This window comes from Oreochromis niloticus, linkage group LG3 (genome assembly GCF_001858045.2).
Source record: "Oreochromis niloticus isolate F11D_XX linkage group LG3, O_niloticus_UMD_NMBU, whole genome shotgun sequence".
NCBI classification, from domain to species: domain Eukaryota; kingdom Metazoa; phylum Chordata; class Actinopteri; order Cichliformes; family Cichlidae; genus Oreochromis; species Oreochromis niloticus.
Window position 1 is genome coordinate 21,333,630 of NC_031967.2, and position 24,867 is coordinate 21,358,496.

Consider the following 24,867-nt stretch of genomic DNA (forward strand, 5'->3'; position numbering starts at 1 on the left):
ATTATCAACATTTCAGGTTCAGATGAATATGAAAATGTCACCTGCTCTTTTATTGAGTTTAAAGATCTTAGAACAAAGAGTGAGTACATAAAACCCGTGCAGTTTAAAAATAAAACAAACATCCTTTAAAAACGTATTTTTTTTCCTTTGTGGATGAATTTGATGATCTTCACAGGGGATCACGACACACCAGAGCAGAGTGCTGTTTACTACAATGAAGATGCGATGCAGGTACAGTCACAACAGTCTCATTGCGTGTTTGGTTTGTTAGATCTCCACCTCACAGAAACACATAATGTTCAGAGACACTGGATACAAAGTCTGAGCTTCCTGGATGCTGTTATCACCTGCTGGCTGACTAACAGCTACTTTGAAACCAGTTTTACACAAAAGCTTTTTCTCCAGCTGCCAAGCTCAGCTCTGTATCACATGCTCTGAAGATTAGGCCACTTAAATGTGCAAAGAACAAAATACATTTCATTTCATTTTCACATGTTTTGCACAAAAAAAATCTTTACAATACAGAACACATAACAAATGATACCATGTGTATATCAGAGACCACATGTTTAAATCAGTGAAAGTTAATCAAGATGATTTCCTCCTTCACACAGGTGCAGAGGTGTGTCTGAGGGCTGCAGTTTCTAAGCAAAGCCTATAAGGTACAGTTAGCTTTACACTTCACTTTACATCGAGGGCAGACGATGTTTTTATAATAAATGTTATTGTTTTCCAACAGGAAGCCACAGATGGGACAGGCACGAGGTGCAGCCAGTGACCCCATTAAACTGATGTTTTACTGTCCTTATTTTCCTCAAGTTATTGGTTCTGTTATTAGTTACCTAACACAACCTAATGTGAGTCTTTTGACTGAAACTAACCGACTGACCTGGTGATGTCATGCTCTGTACTGACAGAATACATGTGTTTTTATACCTTTAAGCAGTTATTTCTTAAATCCAGCTTCACAGTCAGAGTTACATCTGTGTCAGTTTTTGAGAGCTGGGCTCAATGATGTAAATTAGCCTTTATACATGCAGTGCTTCATATCCTCTTTAATGCTGAACACCTTATGTGACATTTTCACACAACAATACTTCTGCTCAGTATTGATTTTTCTTTTGCATGTTTGCCATCCTCCATCTTCCACTTTTACTGATTTGGTTCATGTAAACATTTCTGATGGTTTCATGTTCATCAAAATATTTTAATCTACAGTTTCAAGTCTTAGAGATTACATCACTTTACATTCACAGACTTGAAGTTGAAGTTGTTGCTGTTCTTGGGAGACATTTCTCTTTTGTTCTGGTATCAAATTGCTTCGTGTTTGCTGAGTTTCAAGCTCTTTCTGTTCAGCTGTCAAACTGTTGCTCATGTTTCCAGAGCAGCTTTTCTTCTGCTCAGATTAAAAATTTACAGTCATTTCTGTTTTGTTGATTTGCCAAATTGTTGCTCAGTTGTTGAGAATCACTTGTTTTCTGTTCTGTTGCCAAACTGTCTGTCAGTTTCATATAGACATTAATTTGCTCTTGTTCAGTTGCCAAGTTGCTGCTCAGTTGCTTTGAGTCAAAGTTCATCTCAGGTGACAGGTTGCTTTGCAGTTTAAAAAAAAAACTCCTCCGTTGAGTTTCCAAACTGTCTTTCAGAATAATTTATTCTCAGTTTTCTGCTCAGACATCTGATTTTCTCCTCTTCTCTTCAGATTCAATCATCTTCTGCTCAGTTGTCTAAAGTCAAGACTGTGTCAGGGTTCCTGGGTGGTTCACCCGGTGTTTTCAGTTCATGTTCAGTTTATGTTCCACATTCATGTTTCCCGCTTCACCGTGCCAGCCCTCTGTCTCAGTGGCAGGAGGCAGCGCTCTTTCGCTGGACGGAGGTGCTTTTTTACTCTCTTGGAGCACTCAAAGCACTAATGGGCTTCATGTGCACATTAGTGCTCAACAAATTGTTTACAAATCCAAAGAGGAGAAAGTAGAACGAACATGTGACAAAATGAACACGGCTACTTACAAACACAGTGACTGTCCTCAGACAGCACACACAACTGTCAAGTAATTCAGTTCAATTCAGTTTAATTGTCTGTTGCTGTAATTTGGTGCTTTATAAATAAAAGTTGTCAATTTTTATTATAAGGTGCCAAATCATAACCACAGTCACCTCCATGGGCTTTATATTGTAAGGACTGTACAATAATACAGAGAAACACTCCAAATCAGACGACTACGAGCGAGCAGTTGGTGACAGTGAGAATGAAAAACTCCTTTTTAACAGGAAAAAACTTGTGACAGAACCAGTCTCAGAGAGGGGCGTTCATCTGCCACCTGCTGGGGTGACACACTGTGGAAAAGAGCCAGAAATTAATAATAACTGAGCAGCTCTTGGAATTCCTTAAATCACACAGATTTGACCTCACAGATCATTCGGTTGCTTGTGAAGACGATGGTGTACTCTAAGTGTGATTCTGGGTCAGGAGTCTGCTGTGGCACACAGACCCTCTGAAGCAGGGTGGGCAGTTCATTTTCCTGAGGGGCCACACGGAAAACTGGGTCTGTTGTGGAGGGCCACATCAATAAACTGAACTCAATCCTGCTCAGTAGTAATTTGATCTCTGTATAAACTGGTACTGGTAAGAGTGGATGTTACAATTAGGCAATGAAAATGTGAAACAGACAGAGTAAAAAAAAAGCCCTTCACAGCTTTTTCTTATTACACTGCATGTTTGACTTGTTTTGTCTCTGCAATAATTCAGTTTAATAAAGTGTTTTGAAATGAACTGAATCACTGAGCTTTTTCTGTGTCTGTGACTCTTTTACTGCTTTTTTACTTAGCAGCAGTTTTTTATGTGGCTGCCATCATGTGTCAGAATACAGAGAGAACAGTCAAAGTCAACAACTTAAACACTTTTAGAGCTGATGAGCAGCAAAGCTTGTTTGTGACCTGTTTAGACTCTGAAGCTGTCTCACTGAAGACTTTGCAAACGGATAATATTGTTTATGTTTTGATAAATTAAAACTTTTTAAACCCTAAAAGAAAAATTTTACTATATTCAACTCTACAGAGACGTACAGTGATATTTTTTATTCAACAAGCAACATCACGCAGTAATAATATGAGATCAAACTACAAACATGACAATACAGAATAACATCTTTGTTCTTCTGAGCAGCTACAGTGCCTACATGTGTGTCAAAGGCTGCTGTTGGTATATAAATATAGAATAGTCATGATCCTGTGTTTACACCCAGCGTTTTGGGTTTGGACTTTATAGTTTTGGATTATTTAATATTCAGAGGTTGTGATTCTGTCCTGTATAGTTGTTATCCCTCTGTTTATGTTCTTAGTCGTCTTAGTTTTCTTATCTAGTGTGTGTGTGTGTCACGAAACATACTTGATCGTGAGAGTGAGAAACAGCAACAATGCACCTCAGGAGCTTGATCCAGGAGACCAAACAACCACGTGTCCACCCCAGGCCGGGTAGGCTGGAAGTGAGCGGCTGTGAAACTGGACAGTCTTCTAGCCTTTGTTCAAGTCCGCCCTTAATTCCGTGTTTTTCCATTCACTAGTGCCACTGTGCGAAAACTTTAAAAAGGACTCTGAAATGTCGCTCAGTTTTTTTGTACATTTTTAATTCTCTAGGAGCTTGAAAAACTTTATCGTTGTCGCCGGCATGTTTTGTACTTTAGGCTCGTCAGAGACAATGATATAAAAAAATAATTGTTTTTAATCTACATGCATTTAGGAATTACTTAACATGTTTCATGGATAATTCCAGTGACTGAATGATTGCCGGTCATTCGTACACATTTACTGTATTATATAAAATATGTAAACTAAATCTCTTTGAAACTTATAGAAGAACATTTTCTATTTCCATTTATCTTCTGTTATTCATTTGATCCTGTAACGTATTTGTGTGCATAGATGGGCTGTAAAAATGTGACAAAGCTGAAAACAGGGTTATTTCTGAGTTCACAAAAAAGCTTAGTGTAAGAGTTATATTGTTGGATTGTCATTTATGCGTAGAAACATATAATCATGTATGCTTAGAGGTATATAATCGATTGTATATTGATAGAATGTCTCATCCTTAGTAGTCTGCAAAGGCTCTGTGTGCGTTCCAGAGTGCTCTGGCATACACACACGTCCTAAGGTCATGAGAGAGGTCGTACCTTCTCTTTCTGATTTATAGTATAGGAGGACACCTACTCTGTATCTGTTTAAGTATAAGTGCTTTTTGTTTAGGTGGTCTCCTAGCACCAGCTTTGGGGAGTCGTTCGCAGGGTCATACTTTGGCCCACACACACACACACACGCATACCTCCATGTACACACAGACGGTACTCTCAGGGTGGCTGTGGCTCAGGTGGTAGAGCAGATCAGCTACTGATTGGAAGGTTGATGGTTCGTTTCCTGGCTCCCCAGTCTGTATGCCAAATATTCTTGGGAAAGATACTAACCCCAAATTGCTCTCTGATGTGTTCATCGGAGTGTGAATGTTTGTTAGTTGCACTTGAGGGTCTAAGTGTTTGTGTGAATGTTGTATACAGCGCTTTGAGTACTCTGGGAGAGTAGAGTGCTGTATAAAAATCAGTCCATTTACTGTTTGTTCACATGCATGCCTGTGTGAGAGGCCAGACCCTTGTGTTAATGAATCTATGCATATTAATGTAACCACAATAAAGAGCAGTGCTACGGGGGAGTTGATTGAGAGTGACTGCGGTTCCAGGAACAGCGCTCGTCTCGTCCACGAGATCACACAAAGAGTTCTGCCTGGTGCCTCATGCTTTCGCTAGCTGCAGTAAAATTGCCTCGGCTGTTCCAGCAATAGGTTTGTGCCAACATGAAACCTAACAGTTAGTTACACAAATGAAGTGTATAAATTTTAAGTCTTTTCAGAGCATATTAGTATATTTGACTTAAGCTTAATAATCAGAATAATGCTTTGATCTCTTAAAATAAATGAAATCATACTTTTCTACTAAAACTGTTTATGTTGTTCTCCACCTTTTCCTTAACCAGACCAGACCCTTGTACTGCAGGATTAACCTGAGTGTCCCAAAATACCTGTAAATGTGAGTTCAGTGACAATTACTGTTTGTTTTATTCAATTTATTCATAACATAAAACGTTTAAACTAATGCAACACATATAACAACGTAACAAATATATCATAATAAACAAATTTCTTAAAGCATAACGCATTTTGGAACTGATCTTTCAAGAAGTGAAAACAGTCTGTTCATCCTCTGCTCTCCTGCGCTCTGCTCAACCTCTCTTTGCTGCCTCATGTCCTCTCCAATGAGGTCTAGCAGCTCATCATCCCTCTCTCTTTTCCTCTTTCTCCCTGTTGTGGGTGGCTGATCATCTTCCTCATCAATTTCGTTTTGGTCACCACTGCTGTGCTTGGCCCTGGAGTGTCCTCAGGGAGAGAGGAAATTAGGACAGAGGCCTAATGGAAGGCCTCCTTCCTATCACCTCATCCATGAGGGCAAACCAGAGCCAAGTAGCAGCAGTGGGCTTCCCACTGACTCCCTCTCCCTGTCCTGGATACTTGCAATCCTAAAGTCAGAGAAAAAAAAATGTCAGTAGACAAATAAAAACAGGAGAGAGAAAACCAAGGCAACTATGTTAATCCCTAAAGTTTTCACAGCAGAACACAAGAAGAATACCGTCTGGACATCACAGGTTCTGTACAGTATGAGGGTTAATAAAACTGTACTCATATGAATATGATGTGTAAATTGATTTATTCTTGTACCTCCATGCCACAGTGGTCGAATTCTTCACTCCAGTGAAGAGATGATCATTTTCTCCTCTCATTTTAATAAACAGAGCCGTTTGGTCTTTGTTCCCTAAAACATATCAAACTGAAATCCTGAAATCCAAAATCCTGGGATATGGTGGGCAACGAAGGATACACCCGACCCATCCTTCAAATCTGGGAAAATGAAGGACGCATTTGTCGCCGCCTTTGGAGGACTCTTCGAATTTAGACCGCCTTCGTCGCGTCGCTGTGACGTAATTGCCTACAAATGCAGCCATCGAAGAATGCTACCCCTGAATTTGGACACAGCCTGTGTCTCAATGTGTGTTTTGCATACTTCCCCATTTTACTTTCATAGTCACTTGTGCTTTGTGCATCATGTTGAGTTTAGATTGTGTCCAGCTGTGCTTCCCAAGTGTCTCCTCTTAGCTACGATTCTCTCCTGTGGTTTGTTCCCTCGTTTTTTCTTGTGTGTATTTATGCCTGTGTCTCTCTCTGTTGTCAGCATATATAAGGAAGGAGCTTTTTAATCAGAAGTGCTTTCTTGTCCTTTTTGACTTTAATGACGAGCTTGTTTTACTAAATTAACATGTAGTAAGATTTGAAACTGCAGTGACTGAGACCAGAAACATTTGCACAAAGTATTTACTGGTGTTTTAAACTCTGACCTTTAGATCAGACCATGACAGGAAGGATCACTTTTTAAAGAGACGTGGCTGATGGAAAATATTGTGTTAACATTTTTGTAACCGCAAGTTCGCAAATAGCTGCAAGTCTATCTGCACCATCTCTGCACTTAAACAAACATCAATGACCTCATGTATATGAGTGTGTGTGTGTGTGTGTGTGTGTGTGTGTGTGTGTGTGTGAGAGAGAGATGAAACATACGTGATCATGAGGGTGAGAAACCACAACAACACCTCACCAGAAGCAAATAGAGAAAGATCCAGGAGACCCCAAAACAACCACGTGTCCACACCAGCAGAAGCAACAAGGAGCCAAAAAGAAAGAGCGCCTAAAAACCAACTGGCAGCTGATCCTGTCAGAGGTTGGCTCCCCCAGTAAGAGCTAAGGACAGAGGACATCTCACCTCTGTTTTTGACCTTCTGCAAATAATTTTTGGTTTTTAATAAATAATTACAATCCACAGTAAAACTGAAAACAATGAATAAGTGTTGATAATGTTTTAGAGTTCATTCACTCGTATTGTAGGGACACCATAACATCATCTGACATATCAGTCTACACAAAGCTAAACAGTTGGACTGAACTTCTGTCGATTCATACAGTATGTTATTCTCATTTATTTCTTTATGTTGTACGTTGAAACTTTTGTGACCTTGATAGAGACCATATGGAAGATTTTTTGATGACCCACAGTTAAGTCTCTGTGTTCCTGTGATCAGTTATCTGTAACTCAGTTTTCTTCATTTGTTGCTATTGAGGCCTGAAATGATCAGCTTCAGTAAGCTTTAGTAAAGGTCACCTTTTTTGCTACTTTGATTCTTAGTCTGCATGTGACTCTGGAGAGAATTGCATTGTATTTGTTGGTAACATGTGACATTCACTTTGATGTGCCAATAGATACATTTATTTGTTGTCTTTGTTAATTTAATTTGTGAAACATACAGGTCTTTAGTTTCAGTTCAACCACACAGTGAGTCATTTACTTTCTTTAAGTGTCAACCAAACATAGAATTTAACCACAAGGTGAAAACATGCACAGATCTGAGGTCAAAGGAGCATTTTTATTATAGTACTGCATGATGATGTTTCAGCTAAGAGTCAGATAAAATCTACATGTTTTTATGCAACATGAAGGAAGAATTTCAACATAATTCCTCCGATAAAGAATCAAAATGTAAAAAAATCATTAAAAAGACTTAGATATAAAAATACAGGCTGCTAAACAGAAAAGGGGTTTTGGTACATTCACTCCCACTGACTCCCAGTGTGCAGGAAGAGGAATAATGCAGCATGATAATGATCCAGGGGACGCTGCAAAAACATGTCAGAGTTTAAAAAAAGACCTGGTAAAATATGACTTAAAGCAATGGAAAACAACACAAGAATCAAGTTTCTCTGTTTGTCACAAATCTGCTGCGGTCAAAGCTACAGGAGCTGTTTGAGTTTGGTGTAAAAGGGAAGGAAGCACAGAGAGACCAATCAGAAGAACCTGTAGAAAAACTCTGTCACACCTAAACAAAACACAACTTCTCTTTTTTCCTGCAAAGTAAAACAGTTTGAAATTATCTGAGGATCAGAGTGCAGCAGGCTGGATGTGACGATGGGGCACTCTTTGCTCTGCATGATGGGCTTTTTCTGTAAGTACACGTCTGACATTGTTTGAAAGACACCATTAATTAAAATGTTTCTGATCTCTGAGAATTAGTGAGTCACTGTTTAGAGCTTGTTTAGCAAACAGGAGAAAGTTGGTGATTATTGTTCATCTGAAAATGAACAATAATCAATAATCAGAGTGAAGACTTAAAAAAAAAACTTTACTCTGAGGTAAAATATCTGATGAGGTTTTATTCATTATTTTAGTGCTCAGTACAGTCATCTTTGGAAACGCTGAAGGTAAGAAACACTGTTTTTCCTCCAGTTCATATATGTAGCTGTTATCTCCTACAATGCTTTAAATCAGGGGTGTCAAACTTATGGCCCACTGGCCACATTTGGCCCTCGATACAATTATTTCCGGCCTGCGAACCAGTTATTAATGGACCCTTGGTAGGTGGGAGCTGAATCTTCAGCCCTGCTAAGAATCCATGTTTTGATGGGCACACCATGTGGCCAATCACATGCAAAGACAGGCTGGGATCATACCATTATGTGAAAGAAAGAAAGAAGGGGGGGCAGACCAAAAAGGTAAATCAGGAAACGGAAAGAGAAATGTTTCTGTTTTTCACCATCTACTATAGAAATACAGTATAGATATAATGTAGATGAGCTACCAGAAGTTTCTCTCTAATTAATGTTTTTTGATTCCTCTGTTGTTTTTGGGAAATGTTTAGGTGTTTCCAGTTCGTATGGTCTAGGTCTCAGTGTTTCCTGTTTTACTTTGACAGTGTCCCATCCTGTGTTCAGTTTTGCTTCCTGTATTGTGTCATTATGTTTATTCCCCCCAGCTGTGTTCTCTGTGTGTTTCCTGTTTTCTCGTCACCATCTTGTATATTTATGGAGTGAGTTGTCAGTCGTTCTTTGTCAGGTCATCTATAAACACTACCTCATGTTTCCACAGTTCTGCCAAGTATTCCAGATTTCACATATTTAGCTTTCTTAGTTTAGGTTTTTGTGATCAGTTTCTTGTTTAGTTAATGTCTTGTTATCGGCCATAATAAAAGGCACAGTTTTTGTTAAAATCTAGTTTTCTTCTCATTGTCTGCACTTGGATCCTCATTCAGAAAGGCGAGTTTCACTGGTCTGGCCCACTTGAGATTAAAGTTGGCTGTCATGTAAAATGAGTTTGACACCCCTGTTCTAAATGACATCCTCCCTGTTTAGATTTGATATAACACACCTATCATTTCATTTATTATTATTTTGATTTTAAAATGATCATATTAAGAGTGTGCCGCCTTCATACAGACTAATTCTCTTTTCATGGATGTTTATCTGAACAGATTCCAGTACAGATTTACAAGAAGATGATGATTTGTGTGGGTAGTGCAGTGTATCTCACTGATATTGGATGTGTGCTGCTTACCTCAGTGTATGCTTTTGTATTAACTCTTGGAGTTCTCAAAATCCTTGTACAAAGCTGCACATAAACAAAAAATGAAAGGAAATACCAGATACTCCGGCTTCCTCCCACAGTCTAAATAAGTGTGAGTGTGAATGTTTGTCTGTCTCTCTTTTTTAGCCCTGCAACAGACTGGCGACCTGTCCAGGGTGTACTCTGCCTCTCGCTCTATGATAGCTGGGATAGTCTATAGCCTCCTGCGACCCTGATAAGGATAAGTAGAAGAGAATGGACAAGAGTTTAAAGTGGGATTCAGGAGGTGCAGAACCCTAAAATCTGTTTTTAATGGCTCAGGCTAATTTCTATTGAGAGCTTCCGTAGATTTTCTTAGTGTATGAGCTGTGATCAGCTGACCTGCTGCTCTTTGCAGATTTATCCACCTGAATTCAGTCAGATGTAAGCAGATGTTTCATGAGTTGTCCTCGTCTCTACACTGACAGTACACTGTTTATACTGACTTTATATTGGACTGCCACTGTGCACCAGTCACACACTGATCTTTCCTTTAAATCCATCACAGTACAGCAAACTAACCTGTTTATCCTGCACTAATCTGTAGAGGATTTTCATGCAGCCTTTAAATAACACAGTGATTCTACCTCGTTTTGTTTTGCAGCATGCTTCACACTATGAAAAGCATAATGTCAACATAAATACTCAAGTAAAGTACAGATACCTTACGTACAGTAACAAAGTATTTGTGCTTCCTACCTCTGGAAATAAGTAAATTGTGTGATATTTGACTATAAAACTGAAGTTGTTTACATAATATTGTGTGTTTATGTGTTGATGTTCAGTCTTACAGTTTAGATTTGTGCACACCTGGTTGTTTTCAGTCACTCTGCTGGTAGAGTCTAAATATCATTTAATCTGTTTAGTAAAAACTAAACTTTTTATTGTTGATTTTCAGTCAAATTGTTACCAGGACACAAAAATATAATTACAATTAACAAGAGCAGTAAAACCAGGATAGTTTTGTAATGATAATGATATATTTTTATTTGAACAGCTCCTCCTGAGCCCACTGTGACCCTCCAACCATCCACAACTCAGATATACAGCGGTGAGACAGTCACTCTTGATATTCAGGGAGGTGGACGTATGAATGGAGACGAGACACGTTAAACGCACCTGCTCACTTATTTTAATTTGTATTGCACGTTTCTTCCAAAACCAGAACAAAATACTAACAAAAGTAGTGTAAAATAATAATAAATAATTGTCCTCATTTTAGGAGAGACTGTTCTGCTATGTTAGCCTTTCTCAAACTGCTCGTATGTTTACTCATAGCAGCAGTTTTTTCACTTCATTTATCTTTAAATCTCCAGCTCTGAATCCACCACTGGAGGTTTAGCAGCATTGTTAGCAAACAACAGCTAACTGACAACTAATGGATTATATGTTCATAAATGTATAAAACATTTAAAAAGTATAAAAACAACTTTTTAAGTCAAATTATCCGTCTGCTAATGATATATTTTATTTGATCAGCTCCTCCTAAGCCCACTGTGACCCTGCAGCCATCCTGGACTCAGATATACAGCGGTGAGACAGTCACTGTCAGATGTGAGATTCAGGGAGGTGAAGGAGCTCAGTGGACGTATGAATGGAGACGAGGCCAGGTTAACATACATGAAACATCCAGTGAATACAGAATCAACAGAGTTACTGAGTCTGATGGTGGAAGATACAGCTGTCGGGGTAGAAGAAGCTCTTCCTGGACAGAGTGGAGTGACATCACCACATTGAGAGTAACAGGTAGGTTGAACACATTTCACTCATTTTAATTCCCAAAACACAACAAAATACTTTAAACAGTACTGCAGGTTTTTCTTTTTTTTTAGTTTAGTATCCAAAGTCATGTAAAACAGTTTTTTCATTATAAAAATATTCAGTCGTCACTCAGAGTCAAACATGCTGAAAAGAAAAAATAATGTGTTTGTAACATGAAAATAATAAACGCAATTGTCATTGTCCATGGATGCAAACACAGAGTTTTCATCACTGTTTCAAAACTGAATGTGAGCTAATGTCCTGCAGCTAAACTCAGGCAAAACTTAAAATGTTGCCATTGAATCTCCTCAGCTGAACACATGCTGCCATCAGCTGCTTCTCTGCTGGAAAATTTCAAGACAATAACAAAAATATTTCTGGATGAATTGCAACCTAAATTATGAATCATTTTAAAACATTTAAAGACAGGAAACCATTTTACATGCTTTGATTTTTCACGCCTAGATCACTGAAACAGTCACAGCAAACAATCAGATGAAAAACTGCAGACCAACTCAGACACATCACATCACATCACATCACATCACATGGGATTACACCTGTCCCACTGTTACACTGGCTTTACTGACACACTTTGTTATAGCTTCACCAATGAAGTTTTGTGATATTTGATCATTTACATATTTCCATCTTTAAATTGTTCTGATTCAGTCATTTTTACTTTTATGTTCTTGTTCTAAACTGAACTGCAGTGAAACCAAAGACTGAACTGAGAGCTGATAGGACAGATGTTCCAGTAGGGGGCAGTGTGACCCTGACCTGCTCTGTGAGACCATCATCACCATCATCATCATCATCATCATCTGAATGGAAATACTACTGGTACAGAGATGACAGCAATTATAAACTTGTGACCTCACCGGATGCAGTGTTTCTATCAAATGAACAAATCAGTGTCTCAGAGGGAGGACGCTACAGGTGCAGAGGAGGAAGAGGAGAACCAGTTTACTACACAGAGGACAGTGAGACAGTTTGGATTGACACAATCGGTGAGTTTAAATGTAACTTCACACAAAGCACTACATCTGATTGTAACTGAAAGTTTTGTCTTTCATGTGTTTTTATTGTACTTTCTTGAACATTAACAGTGTCAAACAGGCCTGTTGTGACTCTGTATCCAAACTGGTCTGAGATATACAGAGGAGAGACGATCACTGTCAGATGTGAGATCCATGGAGGAGACACTGAGTGGGATTATGAGTGGGAAACAAACAGCATCATAAAACCTCCAAATCAAAATGAATACAGGATTAGATCTGCTTCATCATCCAAGAGTGGAAACTATCGCTGTAAGGGCAGAATGAAAAGTTCACAGTATAAAACAACAGAGTGGAGTGATTCAGTCACACTGACAGTTTCTGACAGTAAGTCATATTTGCTTTAAGCTGTTTGAACACTTTGTAAAATGTGTTTCTGTTCATATAGACTGAGATTATTATTCTTTGTATAAACTGAGCTCACTGTTCAGAGACTGTACTACATGTTCACTGAGAGAAAATCTTTGTTGAACAGATAAACCCCGTCCTGTCCTCACTGTGTCTCCATCATGGCTGAGTCCTGGAGCCTCAGTAACTCTGAACTGTCAGGTTGAACATCCGTCTGCAGGATGGAGCTTCTACTGGTATAAAGCTGTTCCTGATCTATCAGAGAAATCCTCCAGTTATGAGCTGCTACCTGATGGCAGTGGGACTGCACAGGACTCCTACATCATTCATGGACAGACACACACAGCAGGATATGTGTGCAGAGCTGGAAGAGGAGACCCAGAGTATCACACTGATCACAGTCAACCAGAGTTTGTCTGGTCTGCAGGTCAGTTTGTTTCTCTCTAATAAGTTATGTCATCACTTTAATTCACCATTATTTATCTTGCAGCAACATACTGACATTGAAATCTGATGTCCAATGACAAATAAAATGCATTAAATTATTATATTTAAGTTTCCTCAAGAAGGATTAAATTGAATCTCATCCTTTCTCACTACATTCAAGTAAACTGAACGTCAGTCAAACACTTCTGTTGTTATTCAAATTCCTCCTTGTTTGTTTCTCACAGAGTTAAACAAGGATTAATTTTGTCTCCAGCTCTTTTTAATCTTCATGTTGATGATTTGAAAGTCTGTAAATCTGGCAGGAATAATGTGAAGCACATTATGTACACAGATGATCTTGTGGTCTTTAGTCCTCGTAGTGCTGGTCTCCAGCAGCTCCTTCACAGCTCGTTCTTCTTTTGGTGTGGAGAATGATATCAGACATGATGCCCGTAAAAGTGCTGTCATGATTTGTAGAAGCAAAGAACAACCATTAAAGATCTACTGATGTTAAACTGTCTGATAATGATCTGTAATAAGGTCACAAATGTCAGACATCTTATTACACGACAGATGATGAAGATATTTGCTTGTGCAACAACAAACATGCACACTGTGGACAAACTGTAGGAAAGCAAGTTTACAGAAACTTCTAATGTAGCTTCTAATGATGCTGTGAGATTATTACTGAGAGACCCAGATGGTTCAGTGAAATCTTTCCAGCTGCAGGAGTCACAACATTTAAATCTGTATTAATAAATCTCATTCATAGATTTATTTGCAGTTATGGTGGGTTTAGCAAGAACTGATATTTTCACTGTGATATTTTGAATCCTAACATCTGTGAGCTTTGTCTCTTCACTGCATGTTGTTTCCAGATGTTCATTCAGCAGCGTCTCTCACAGTGAGTCCTGACAGAGTGCAACACTTCACCTTTGACTCTGTCTCACTGACCTGTGAGGGAAACTTCACTGAGTGGAGAGTGATGAAGTTCTCTGAGGACGGCCGACTGTACTCTGACTGTAGGAGAATGACTGGATCCACATGTAACATCAACACATCAAAGTCAGATACTGGAGTGTACTGGTGTGAGTCTGGATCAGGAGAGTTCAGCAGTGCAGTCAACATCACTGTACAGAGTATGTTATTATACATTTACTTCTTGGATCTGAGTGATTTAGACGTCACATGAACATTTACATTTATTTATTTATATTTTCTTTTTGAAAGAAAACACTCAAATGTCAACATCTCTGTAGGCAAAGTGTTATTAGTAATGATCATCATGTAAAAAGGTGCAGTTGTATCAAATATTATGCTGTGTTTGAGTTCAGAGCCATTCAGGGACTTCAGAGCAGCAAACTTTCTTTACTTTACTTGCACTGTGCACAGCTCCACATCTCACTACTACAGTAAAAATAGTATTAATAGTGATTACATATCTGTATTTCATTCTTGTTATTATGTATCATAACCTTTTACATTTTAATGAAAAGAAAACAGAAGTGTTTGGACTTAGTGGTCCCTGTGAGTCCTCCTCTATTCATTTGGTACCCCTGGAAGTTTATTTTAAACTTGTTATTACTGACTTTGGTTTTAAGTTGGAGAGTGATTTTAAATTGGACAGTCAAATTAGAGCAGTGCTGAAGTCCAGTTTTTTATCATTTAAAGCAAAATCTTTTCTTTCTGGGCAGCGATTTGAAACAGTGATCCATGCTTTTATTTCTTCTACTGTAACTCACTTCATGTGGGGGTCATTTATTCTTTGCTCTCACGTCTGCAGCTGGTTCAAAATGCCGCTACACAACTGTTAACACAAACTCATGAAAGAGAGCATATAACCCCTGTGCTGGCCTCTCTGCACTGGCTGCCTGTGTCTTTTAGAGTTCATTTTAAAATTCTCATGTTTGTTTTTAATGTGCTCACAATCTCGCCCCGCCTTACCTCTCTGAGCTTCTTCATCCCTACACACCCTGTCAGTCTCTTAGGTCAGCTGACCACCTGCTCCTGGAAGTACCAAAATCCAGGAGGAAGCTCTTTCTATCGTTGCTTCTAAATTATCGAATAACTTGCCCTTAAATGTTACTGAGGCCCCTTCAATGTCCATTTTTTTAAACGTCTTTAAACCCATTGTTGTTCTTTGGTTTTTGACATCAGTGAGACTTAATTTCTCTTGGTATTAAATTAGTTATTAACCAACTCAATTATTTTACCTTTTTCTTTTATTTGGCTTTTATTTATATCTTACGTAATTTTATTATTTGGTTCCAATGTACAGTACCTTGCGTCAGCTGTGGTTGTTTTAAAGTCCTTTATAAATAAAGATGATGATGATGATGATCAGCTTTTTCTAAAAGTGTGCACCAGCTGATGTGACTGAAACAACTGTGTGTGATTGTGTCACAGATGATGGTAATGGTCCTATCCTGGTGAGTCCTGTTCATCCTGTGACTGAGGGAGCTTCTGTTAGTCTGAGCTGCAGATTGAAAACACAAAAAATACTTTCCAGTGTGTTTTTCTATCACAATGACAAACTTATTCAAAATGATCCCCGAGGGGAGCTGAAGATCTCTGCAGTGTCAAAGTCTGATGAAGGTTTCTACAAGTGTCAGTCCTCAGGAAGAGAGTCAGCACAGAGCTGGATGTCAGTTAAAGGTGAGCAGCATCAAAACATTTGATGTGTTTCTGTAAAAATGATTTTCATGACTGAGAAATAACATCATATTGTCTCTTCTAGTGTTTGAAGCCACCTGAGTCTATTTTGTGAGAACTGTCATAACATTATGTTTTAGAATAGAATTCAACTTTATTGTCATTGCACATGCACAGGTACAGGGCAACAAAATGCAGTTTGCATCCATCCAGAAGTGCTTTAGCCGTGATATAGATATATTACAATATATATTAGCAATAATATAGATATGTAAGTATATTACAGAAATGGGTCTATTATAGTATGTTATCATGTACATGGTGTGAAGTATGTTATGAATATTCTATAACTATAAGTATGTACAGGCTGTAGTAATGTCAAATAAACATTAATATAATATTAATATTGTATTATATTGTTTACATAATAAACAATATAATATTCACTACAAACTTCTAATTGTACGAATAAAACAATTGAATACATAGAAACTATGATACGGTTCCCTTAAAAGGAAATAAACACACAGTGAGCTGCCTTGGCAGAGATTTGTGCTGTCAGAGTGTTTCTTGTTATTGTTTGTTGTTACAGTAACTGTGTCAGGAGCTGACAGCTCTTCATCTCCTGTGTGGTTGATGGTTGGACTGGTTTGTGGAGTCTCTCTCATTATTATTCTCCTGCTCTTGTTGTATCGCTGCAGACAGTCCAAGTGTAAGAGCCTCTTCTTTTCATGCTGTATTAGAGAGTTTATTTACTACATACACTTTAATTATTCACACATATACATGTATTCTGATCTCATGACACTAAATATCAGTGGAACAATTTATACATGACAAACATGTGTAATAACATTTGTCTCTTTCACAGATTCCTGCTTCACCAGGTTGGTAAAATACTTTTTATTATTATTTTAAACAAACATCAGTTACTTTTGAGTTTATTGTGTTTATTTCATGTTTTAGGTCGATCCAGTCTGAGAGTCACAGTCCGGGCTCCTCCACAAATCATGGAGTCAACCAGAATGAAACTCATGAATACAACTCTCTTCATCCTGGTCAGTATTTAAAGCATTTAAATAATATTATCATTATTAATGTTGACTTTTTATTATAGTTCTTAGGTTCAGTTTGTGCTCAGCAGTTAATTTCATTTAAAAATCAAAATCCAGTTAAGATAAGATAAGATAAGATAACCTTTATTAGTCCCACACGTGGGAAATTTGTTTTGTCACAGCAGGAAGTGGACAGTGCAAAAGTTGTGAAGGAAAAATTAGAATAAAATAAGATAAGAATAAATACAGTACACAACTGTACAGAATAGAATAAAATAAAATACTATATACAGCAGAATAAAATATACAATAAGATAAAAATAGAATACAAATGCTATTTGAGTAGCAAGTTGAACAAACATTGAAACAGCCGAGTGACACATGCAAATGAAATCAGAAATAAACAGGATTTTACAAACCTGATTGTATCTTAACTCAACTCAAGAATCCAGTAATCGTTTTGTTCTATATCATATAAACACAAACAATAACAGTAATATGAGTGTCACATTATAGTCCTCGTTTTGAATCAGACAGAATTAATGAAACTCTCTTTTGGTTTTTATTATAACGATTAATATGACCATGACTTTATTCTTTCTTTATTCTTTAGGTACTGCTGATCTCTATGAATCAGTCACACAAATGGAAGATTCTACAAATGGTATCTGTATATGTTTTTTTTTTTATTTGTAGCCTTCAGTTTATCCAAAATACTGTAGTGAGAGAACTGACAGGGACTCTGTTTATCGACCCCCTGTCCTTCTCCTATTCCTCCTGTTTTTCCTAGAGTATTTAAAAGTAGAATGAGAGGTAGAGCCTTCATTTTTCAGTGGAATCAGCTCCCAGTTTGGATTCGGACGACAGACACCCTCTCTCTGTACTTTTAAGATTAGGCTTAAAACCTTCTAACCATCTTCTTCCACTTATCTGGGGCTGGGTTGCAACAGCAGCAGCCTAAGCAGAGAAGCCCAGACCTCCCTCTCCCTAGCCACCTCCTCCAGCTTGTCCGGGGGAACACCCAGGTGTTCCCAGGCCAGCCAAGAGATATAATCTCTCCAGTGTGTCCTGGGTCTGCCCCAAGGGCCTCCGGTGGGACATGCCCAGAACACCTCACCCAGAAGGCGCACAGGAGACATCCTTTTCAGATGCCCAAACCACGTCAACTGGCTCTTTTCGATGTGAAGGAGTAGTGGCTCTACCCTGAGCCCCTTCCTGATAGCTGAAACCTTCCCTTTTAGATAAAGTATGTAGTTATGCTGCAGTAGGTCTAGACTGATTGGGGATTCCCATAATGCACTGAAGGTTTCTTCTTCATTCATCTTTTTCACTCACTGTGTTTATACACCATTTATCATTTCATCATGAGTTATTATTAATCTCTGGCTCTCTTCCACAGCATGTCTTTCGTCCTGTCTTCCTTCCCTCAACCCAACCAGTTACGGCAGATGGCTGCGCCTCCCTGATTGTGGTTCAGCCAGAGGTTTCTTCCTGTTAAAAGGGAGTTTTTCCTTCCCATATTCACCAAGTGCTTATTCATAGAGGGGTTGTCTAATTGTTGGGTCTTCTTTGTATTGTTATAGGATCTTTTCCTTACAATGTAAAATGCCTCTCCCCCCACCACACTCCCAGCTGGGCCCCTTCCGGAGGGGTGGGGGCTCTCGGACGTCAGGCCTCTGGGCCGGGGCTCAGTCCACTCCGGTGTGACTGGCTGATGGTGGAGCGTGCGGGCACGTCACTGCAGCCCCCTGTGGCTTCTGTGCCGTGGCTGCTGGGTGACCCCACGTCTGGGGCTCTCCTCAGCTCTTTCCAGGAGGGTGGCACGGTTGCCCCTCTGATGGTCTTCCTTGGGCTCTTGCGCTCTGGAGGCCTCTGGATGTTTGGGGCCTGGATCTCCTCCATGCCTACTTCATGCCCTGGGGGACGGGACTATTGCTCCCCACACCCTTTAGCAGATCGTTACATGGAGAAACCTTTTGAATACAAGTGCGCTCACGCACACAGGTGTACACAGGTGTTCACAGACACAAACTATATCTCTCTTGGCCACCACCTCAAAGCACATTGTGCGCTGTTGGTCTTGCGTGCTGCACAATAACATTCAGTATTTAGTATTTACTGATACTTACAATTATCTGCAATAGTGATGAGTTTATTGTGTTGCTCTCTTTTTGCTTGTTTTCTTTTTTTTCTTTCAACAGGTGATCCAGTTGATTTCTTTTCTGTCCCTCTTTCCCTTCCTTCCTTCCTTCCTTATCCCCAAGTCATGTCTGTCCCATCTGTAATAACTTAAAATAAAATAATATAAATAAATAAATGAATAAGAATGATAAAGGTCAAGTGGATCAATATGCCAAAGCCAAGATCATCCACTTGGTAAAATAAATCCGTTGGGCATCTTTCTTGACCTTCAGACAATAATTCTGATTGCTAAAGTACCAAACAGGACAGACAAAAAAACCCCAAAACAAAACAATATAAAGTGCCTTGAGATGACTGTTGTCATTTGACATAAAAATAAAACTGAATTGCACTGAAATAACATAGAATTTCATGTTCTGTGTGACGGGTTTATGATCTTCTAACTAAATATGCACATTTCAGGAGCAGATGACCCCAGAGATGTCACATACTCTCTTATTGAACTCAAAACCCTTGGAAAGAAGAGTGAGTTTTCAAAAAGCTGATGTAGAAACATTTTATCAATGGTTATAAAACTTTTTGTTATTTTCTTATGTGGATTAATCTGATCATCTTCACAGGGAAGCATCATAAACCAGAGCAGAGTGCTGTTTACTCTGAGCTGAAGACGGGAGCTGCAGGTACAGTCACAACAGTCTCATTCAGTGTTTGTACTGAAATGTGTCAATTTATTATTTTGCAGGTAATTATAGGTCAACATGGAGTTTAGTTATTCCCTCACCAAGCTTAGCTACTACACACCAGCAGAGTTGAATCTTATACACATCGAGTGTCACTCAGAGTTTTGTCTAACTTTGTCTCTTTGGATTCAATAAAGTTCAATAATTCATTACAATATTTACATTTTGTCATCCACAAATTGCACTTTATTGTACATTTATATACTTTCTTCAGTAGAGTTTGTTATTAGCTCAATCACATATAAACTTTTTCTCTTTAGCACTCTGTGTTTATCAGTCACAATACACTCAATATTAGATAATTTTAATCAAACATGGTAAAGTCAGAGATTCTCACATCTCTCTGTCTTTTAAAATCTTAAACTACCTCCTTAGGGCCTCACTCCTGCTCTCAGAGAGAGTAGGGGTCAGAGTTCATGTTGCTGTCTGTGCACACAGAAACTGGTCACACACAGATTCTGCCCCAGACCACAGATCACAAAGCACAAACTGAAACGAATTAAAAAAAACATAACCTTTGGTGTCACTGGCAACAATTTTTATTTCTTTAAATGTATTTAAATGTTTACTTTTTAAACGAGGTTCAGATCCTCTGGCTTATCTCCATCTAAGAGTGAAGTAAAGGACTTAGTGTAACGTCCACCTCCTTATGGTTAGTGTTACACAGAGTGGTAATTATACCTATATGTGATTTTGCTCATAGTTAATCATTCAGAATTCTATTCCAATATAATAAAGTATGAAGCTAATCAGCATAACGGATGAAAATATAAAGTTTAGACTTATACAGGATATTTCATTTAACTTTTTGTGTAACAATGAAGGAATCCTTGTGAAGTGTTACTCATATTATCTCATCAATGGTTCCTACTTGTAACTCTTAGCGTAGTGAGTTTGCTCACCACTGACTTAATTAAGTTTCTGTTTTACCTGTTGGGGAAAACCTCCTGGAATCAGACACGTGGACCCTCTACACAGAGAGCCAGTCCAGACTTTCTGTATAGGGGTAACTGGGTGATCCACAGCTTTTTTAAATCCACCTCCAAGTCCATATACATCCAAGTGCTTTGGGTTTGTGTCATATACCTGCTGATCAAATGTATCCTGAGCTCTGACTTCTCTTTTAGAGGACAGTCTGATGTATGCTGAGGTCAAACGCCCCAAAAAAGAAAAAGCCAAGAAGAAAGCAGGTAAACAAAGTCTGCCATCACCTCCAGTGAATGTTGTTCAACATGTTTATCTGGTCTTAAATTCTTCTTTTCACTCACAGGAAAATCAAGTCCTGCAGCTGATGCAGCAGTTTATTCTGAAGTCACATTAGGAAGCTTTCCTGGTAATTATGCTTCTGTGCAGGATGAGTTATTCTTCAAGTTATTAAATGGCGAACATCCTGAAACTTGGACATTTCTGTTCTTTGTGTGTTTGTCTTACAGGTCAGTGAGGAGAGCTGCAGCAGCAAAGCCAAGAAGAAGCTTTTTATGAATCCACTGTTGCTCCTTTGCTGCCCAAATATCAGACACGCTCAGTCTTTAGTGTTTATGAAGATGATATTGAATGATAATGTGATATAGACTTGGTACTGTCTTTTAGCATAAAGCACACAGAGATGTGTCCTGTTTCAAATCCATGCTCTTTATATTCAGCTGATATGTTTTATATTCATTGTTGAGCTTCTGGATCAAATTTGAATGTATCCTGTTCCAACAGCAGTGAAAAAAAAAGTTTGAAGTCTTTAGAGTTTACATTAAGAAGTGCTGGTATCTACACCAACAAATACTTGTTGGTGTATATGTATCAATCTAATGTGTGAATGGGTGGATGACTGAATGTAGTGTAAAGCGCTTTGGGGTCCATAGGGACTAAGTAAAGCGCTATACAAATACAGGACATTTACCATTTAATAAACTTAAACCTGCACCATCCGCCCTAATCTGGTATTCTAAACAGTATTTAGCGGAAATATTAAACAACCTACCTAATGGGGTTGTGTTACGGCCGGTCTAGGAAACCCGACCGCAACAGGAAGAGTGATCCATCCCCTGCTCGACCCCAGCACATCACACCACAAGTTAAAATATGACATGGTTTATTTACAAACACGAAGCGAAAAAATGGGTTCACAGGAGTCACTCAGGCTTTGGGGTGGACCCACGCCAAAACAACAAACAAAAAGGGAAACTAACTTAGAGGAGCGACTGCTTACCTAGCCCCAAAGAAACATAACCAAACAACAATCACTTACCTCCCTGAGTAACTAAACATGAGAAAACTGTACCCAACTGAAAAGGCGATCCACCCCTACTTCCTCCTGGACCTGCAAAGCAACACAGGGCATGTCGCAGCCCCAGCCGGTTGGGGTAAAACCGAGGATGGATGATTGCCGTCCTCAACCGCGCCGTCTTATACTCCGCCTCCAGATCAGCATCCAGTCCTGGCGCACCGTCTTCGGGATCCACCACTCCTGGAGGCGCACCTGCACACTCACATTTGCATGTCATAATCCCAACCCACGATGGCAGCCGTAGCTGTTGCCAACTCCTAGCAAAAAAAAAAAAAAAAATGGAACCACACCCCACCCTCCGCCTCATGATGCTTAATTGACGTAATAGACTTTAATTTAATGCATGTGTAAAACAAATGCACAGAAATCAGTTATTATTCTACAATAATTAAATAGATTCAACATCTTTCATCAACAGAATTGCAGACTGCACAGATGGTACCTTCCCAAAGGAAAAAGTACTATAGCTTACTAGGGTAAATATTAGACTTAATATTTACTACATACAATAATGGATTTCTATACATTTTACATCAGATGAAAACTGTGGTTGTAAGATTCAGATAATTATTTATTAAAAGCTCGACATCTGAAATGAGAATAAGAAAGAAAAGTATTTCTTTGTGCCCCCCTTTCCCTGTTAATGCCCTACCTGCCCCCCTGGCAAAACTTTGCTAGATCTGCCCCTGCACAGTTACCAGCTGTCAGCTACTCAGAAAATGATCCTGGTGTTATTTGTCTCTCAGAAACAGTTCATAACTTCCCTTCAACTCATTCATGTCACCTTAAAGGTAAACCTGTTTCTCCATCACCTGCTCAGCTCTGATGATTCAGTAAGGACATCTCCTGGTTTCATCTTCATGTTTCCCTCTCACCACATATCCAAACCGATATCATGACCAGCAGCTTTACAGCTGTGGCTCCAACAAACATCAGCTGATACTAGAAATTAATATTAAATAAATTCTAACAACAGCTGATCAAGCTTAAACGTGCTGCTGTTGTTTAACGCGACATCCGCTGGTTTCCTCTTTCTGGCGCAAAGTGGGCGATAAATAAACAAGAGAGAAAAGCCGATCAGCTGATCATTGATCAGTTTCGTGATTGAAGTAGCAACAGAAGATGGAGGGGGAGAGAATGAGCGAAGAAGGCGCAGCGTAAAGACAGAATAACTCCAGCTTTGTGTCTTTTTTTCATGCTAGCTGAAGGGATTGGGGACCCCTGATTTAAGGTATTTGAAACTGGGTTGAGGTCTCAGGGCAGACCGAGGACCTCCCAGGTTATTATATTTTGCAGTTTTCCTTCTACTCTTTGCAGGGAAATTTTATTAAGGCAATTGAACAGGAGTAAAATGAAAGCAGAATCAAAAATAATCATCACAAAATAATCAAATCACATCAGTTATATTTATCCAATATGGCAGTCCAATTCCTTCTGAAAATTATAATCCACATGGTACAGATGAGCAGAGAGCGACAAAAAAAAACAGATCCAATTTGTAAGTTCACAGTTTGGGCAGTCGTTAATCCCTCTTGCTAACTTTTATCTCATATTCACACACAAACTATATCTATATCAAGTCTGGTAAAGTAGCAGCTGAAGTCTCCTATAATCAGAATCACTTCAACCAAGATCCTGTTCCAGTGTAGTTCTGTTGCCCAAGGTGCTTTTGATAAGACGAAGCAGCTCTTTGCAAGATAATGATAAAAGGATTCTACAAAACAAACAAAACAAAATAAAAAACAAACAAAAAAACAAAAAAACCCCAACTGTTTTTAAAGAAGAAAATGGTGAAAATTATGACCTGACAAAATATGTCTCCTAACTTGAAGAAACAGAACAGCGTTGCATATATATAGATAAAGATAACAACACAACACAAGAAACAAGCTTCTGTTTTTGCAAAGAACAGGAAATATAAACCTGTCAGCTAACTGCTGCGGTCAAAGCCACAGGAGCTGTTTGAGGTTGGTGTAAGAAGGAGGGACACAGAGAGGCCAATCAGAAAATGTGTTGTAGAAAAGATTTTTATATCTATATTAAACTTCTCCTTCTTCTTCTTTTCTCATTTCTGCAAAGTAAAACTATTTGATTGTTGTTGAATGACAAGGACATGCTACACAGCTAAACATGGCATCAAACTGAGATAACCGTCATGTATTTTGTAGCGAAGAGGTCCAAAAACACCAGAAGGACGACTCTGGCACAAACAAAGGAGAGACAGCTAATATATATACACAGAAGGGTGATTAGAGGAGTGGAGACAGCTCGAGAGAACGAGACAGGGTTAAAGCAAATAACAACTGATGAGACAAAGGAAGTCACACTCAATGTTACTCAATGCTCTCTCCAAGACAAGTGCCCATCTACTTCTGGGAGGAAAAAAATTATTAAAGGTGCATAATATGTCAGTGGTTCCTGCTGCAATCTATTTTCATGTTTCTTCTAGATTAAGAGAAAAAAAAAAAGCTTTTTGTTCTCATTAAATTCTTCAACCTTCTGTTTCTCCCCTCTGATTTGTGTGTTCATCTTGTTCATTCTCTTAACAGGATCATTGCGATGTGAACACTTCCTATTAAGCCCACTTTGACTCTGGTATTTCTTCGGAACCCACAAATCCACTCATATTAGTGGATTTGTGGGTTCCGAAGAAATACACGAATAAAAGAAAAAATAGGTGTTTTTAGAAGAAATCAAGTTTCATGCTCTGTAGAAGAAGTATAATCAGATTTTCTGGTTTTTTTTCACAAATCCACTCATATGAGTGGATTTGTGGGGTCTGTTCTACCGACACGGGCCATCGGAGTCTGACCGCCAAACACCTATCTATATTCTGCTCATCAATAAATCATGTTCATTCTTTCTAACTATGTGTCCTTATTG

The 24,867-nt window shown here is 38.8% G+C and overlaps 2 protein-coding genes and 1 long non-coding RNA gene across 3 annotated transcripts in view; 2 read left to right on the forward strand and 1 right to left on the reverse strand.

Moving 5' to 3' along the window:
- LOC109201287 (obscurin) overlaps positions 1-21,416 on the forward strand; it is a 493,328-nt gene extending 471,912 nt beyond the window's left edge. The window contains exons 22-24 of the mRNA XM_025906001.1: positions 20,831-20,893; positions 20,974-21,036; positions 21,137-21,416. Of these exons, the coding sequence (XP_025761786.1) occupies positions 20,831-20,893; positions 20,974-21,036; positions 21,137-21,144 (134 nt within the window). The 3' untranslated portion in view covers positions 21,145-21,416. The remainder of the gene's footprint in view (positions 1-20,830; positions 20,894-20,973; positions 21,037-21,136) is intronic.
- Positions 1-24,867, reverse strand: part of LOC109198185 (low affinity immunoglobulin gamma Fc region receptor II-b) — a 997,390-nt gene that overhangs the window by 850,549 nt on the left and 121,974 nt on the right. The gene's annotated exons all lie outside the window — the stretch shown is intronic.
- LOC112846482 (uncharacterized) lies at positions 16,485-17,507 on the forward strand. Its single transcript, XR_003219470.1, has 3 exons — positions 16,485-16,653; positions 16,733-16,824; positions 17,435-17,507. It is a non-coding gene; the product is annotated as an uncharacterized LOC112846482 (long non-coding RNA).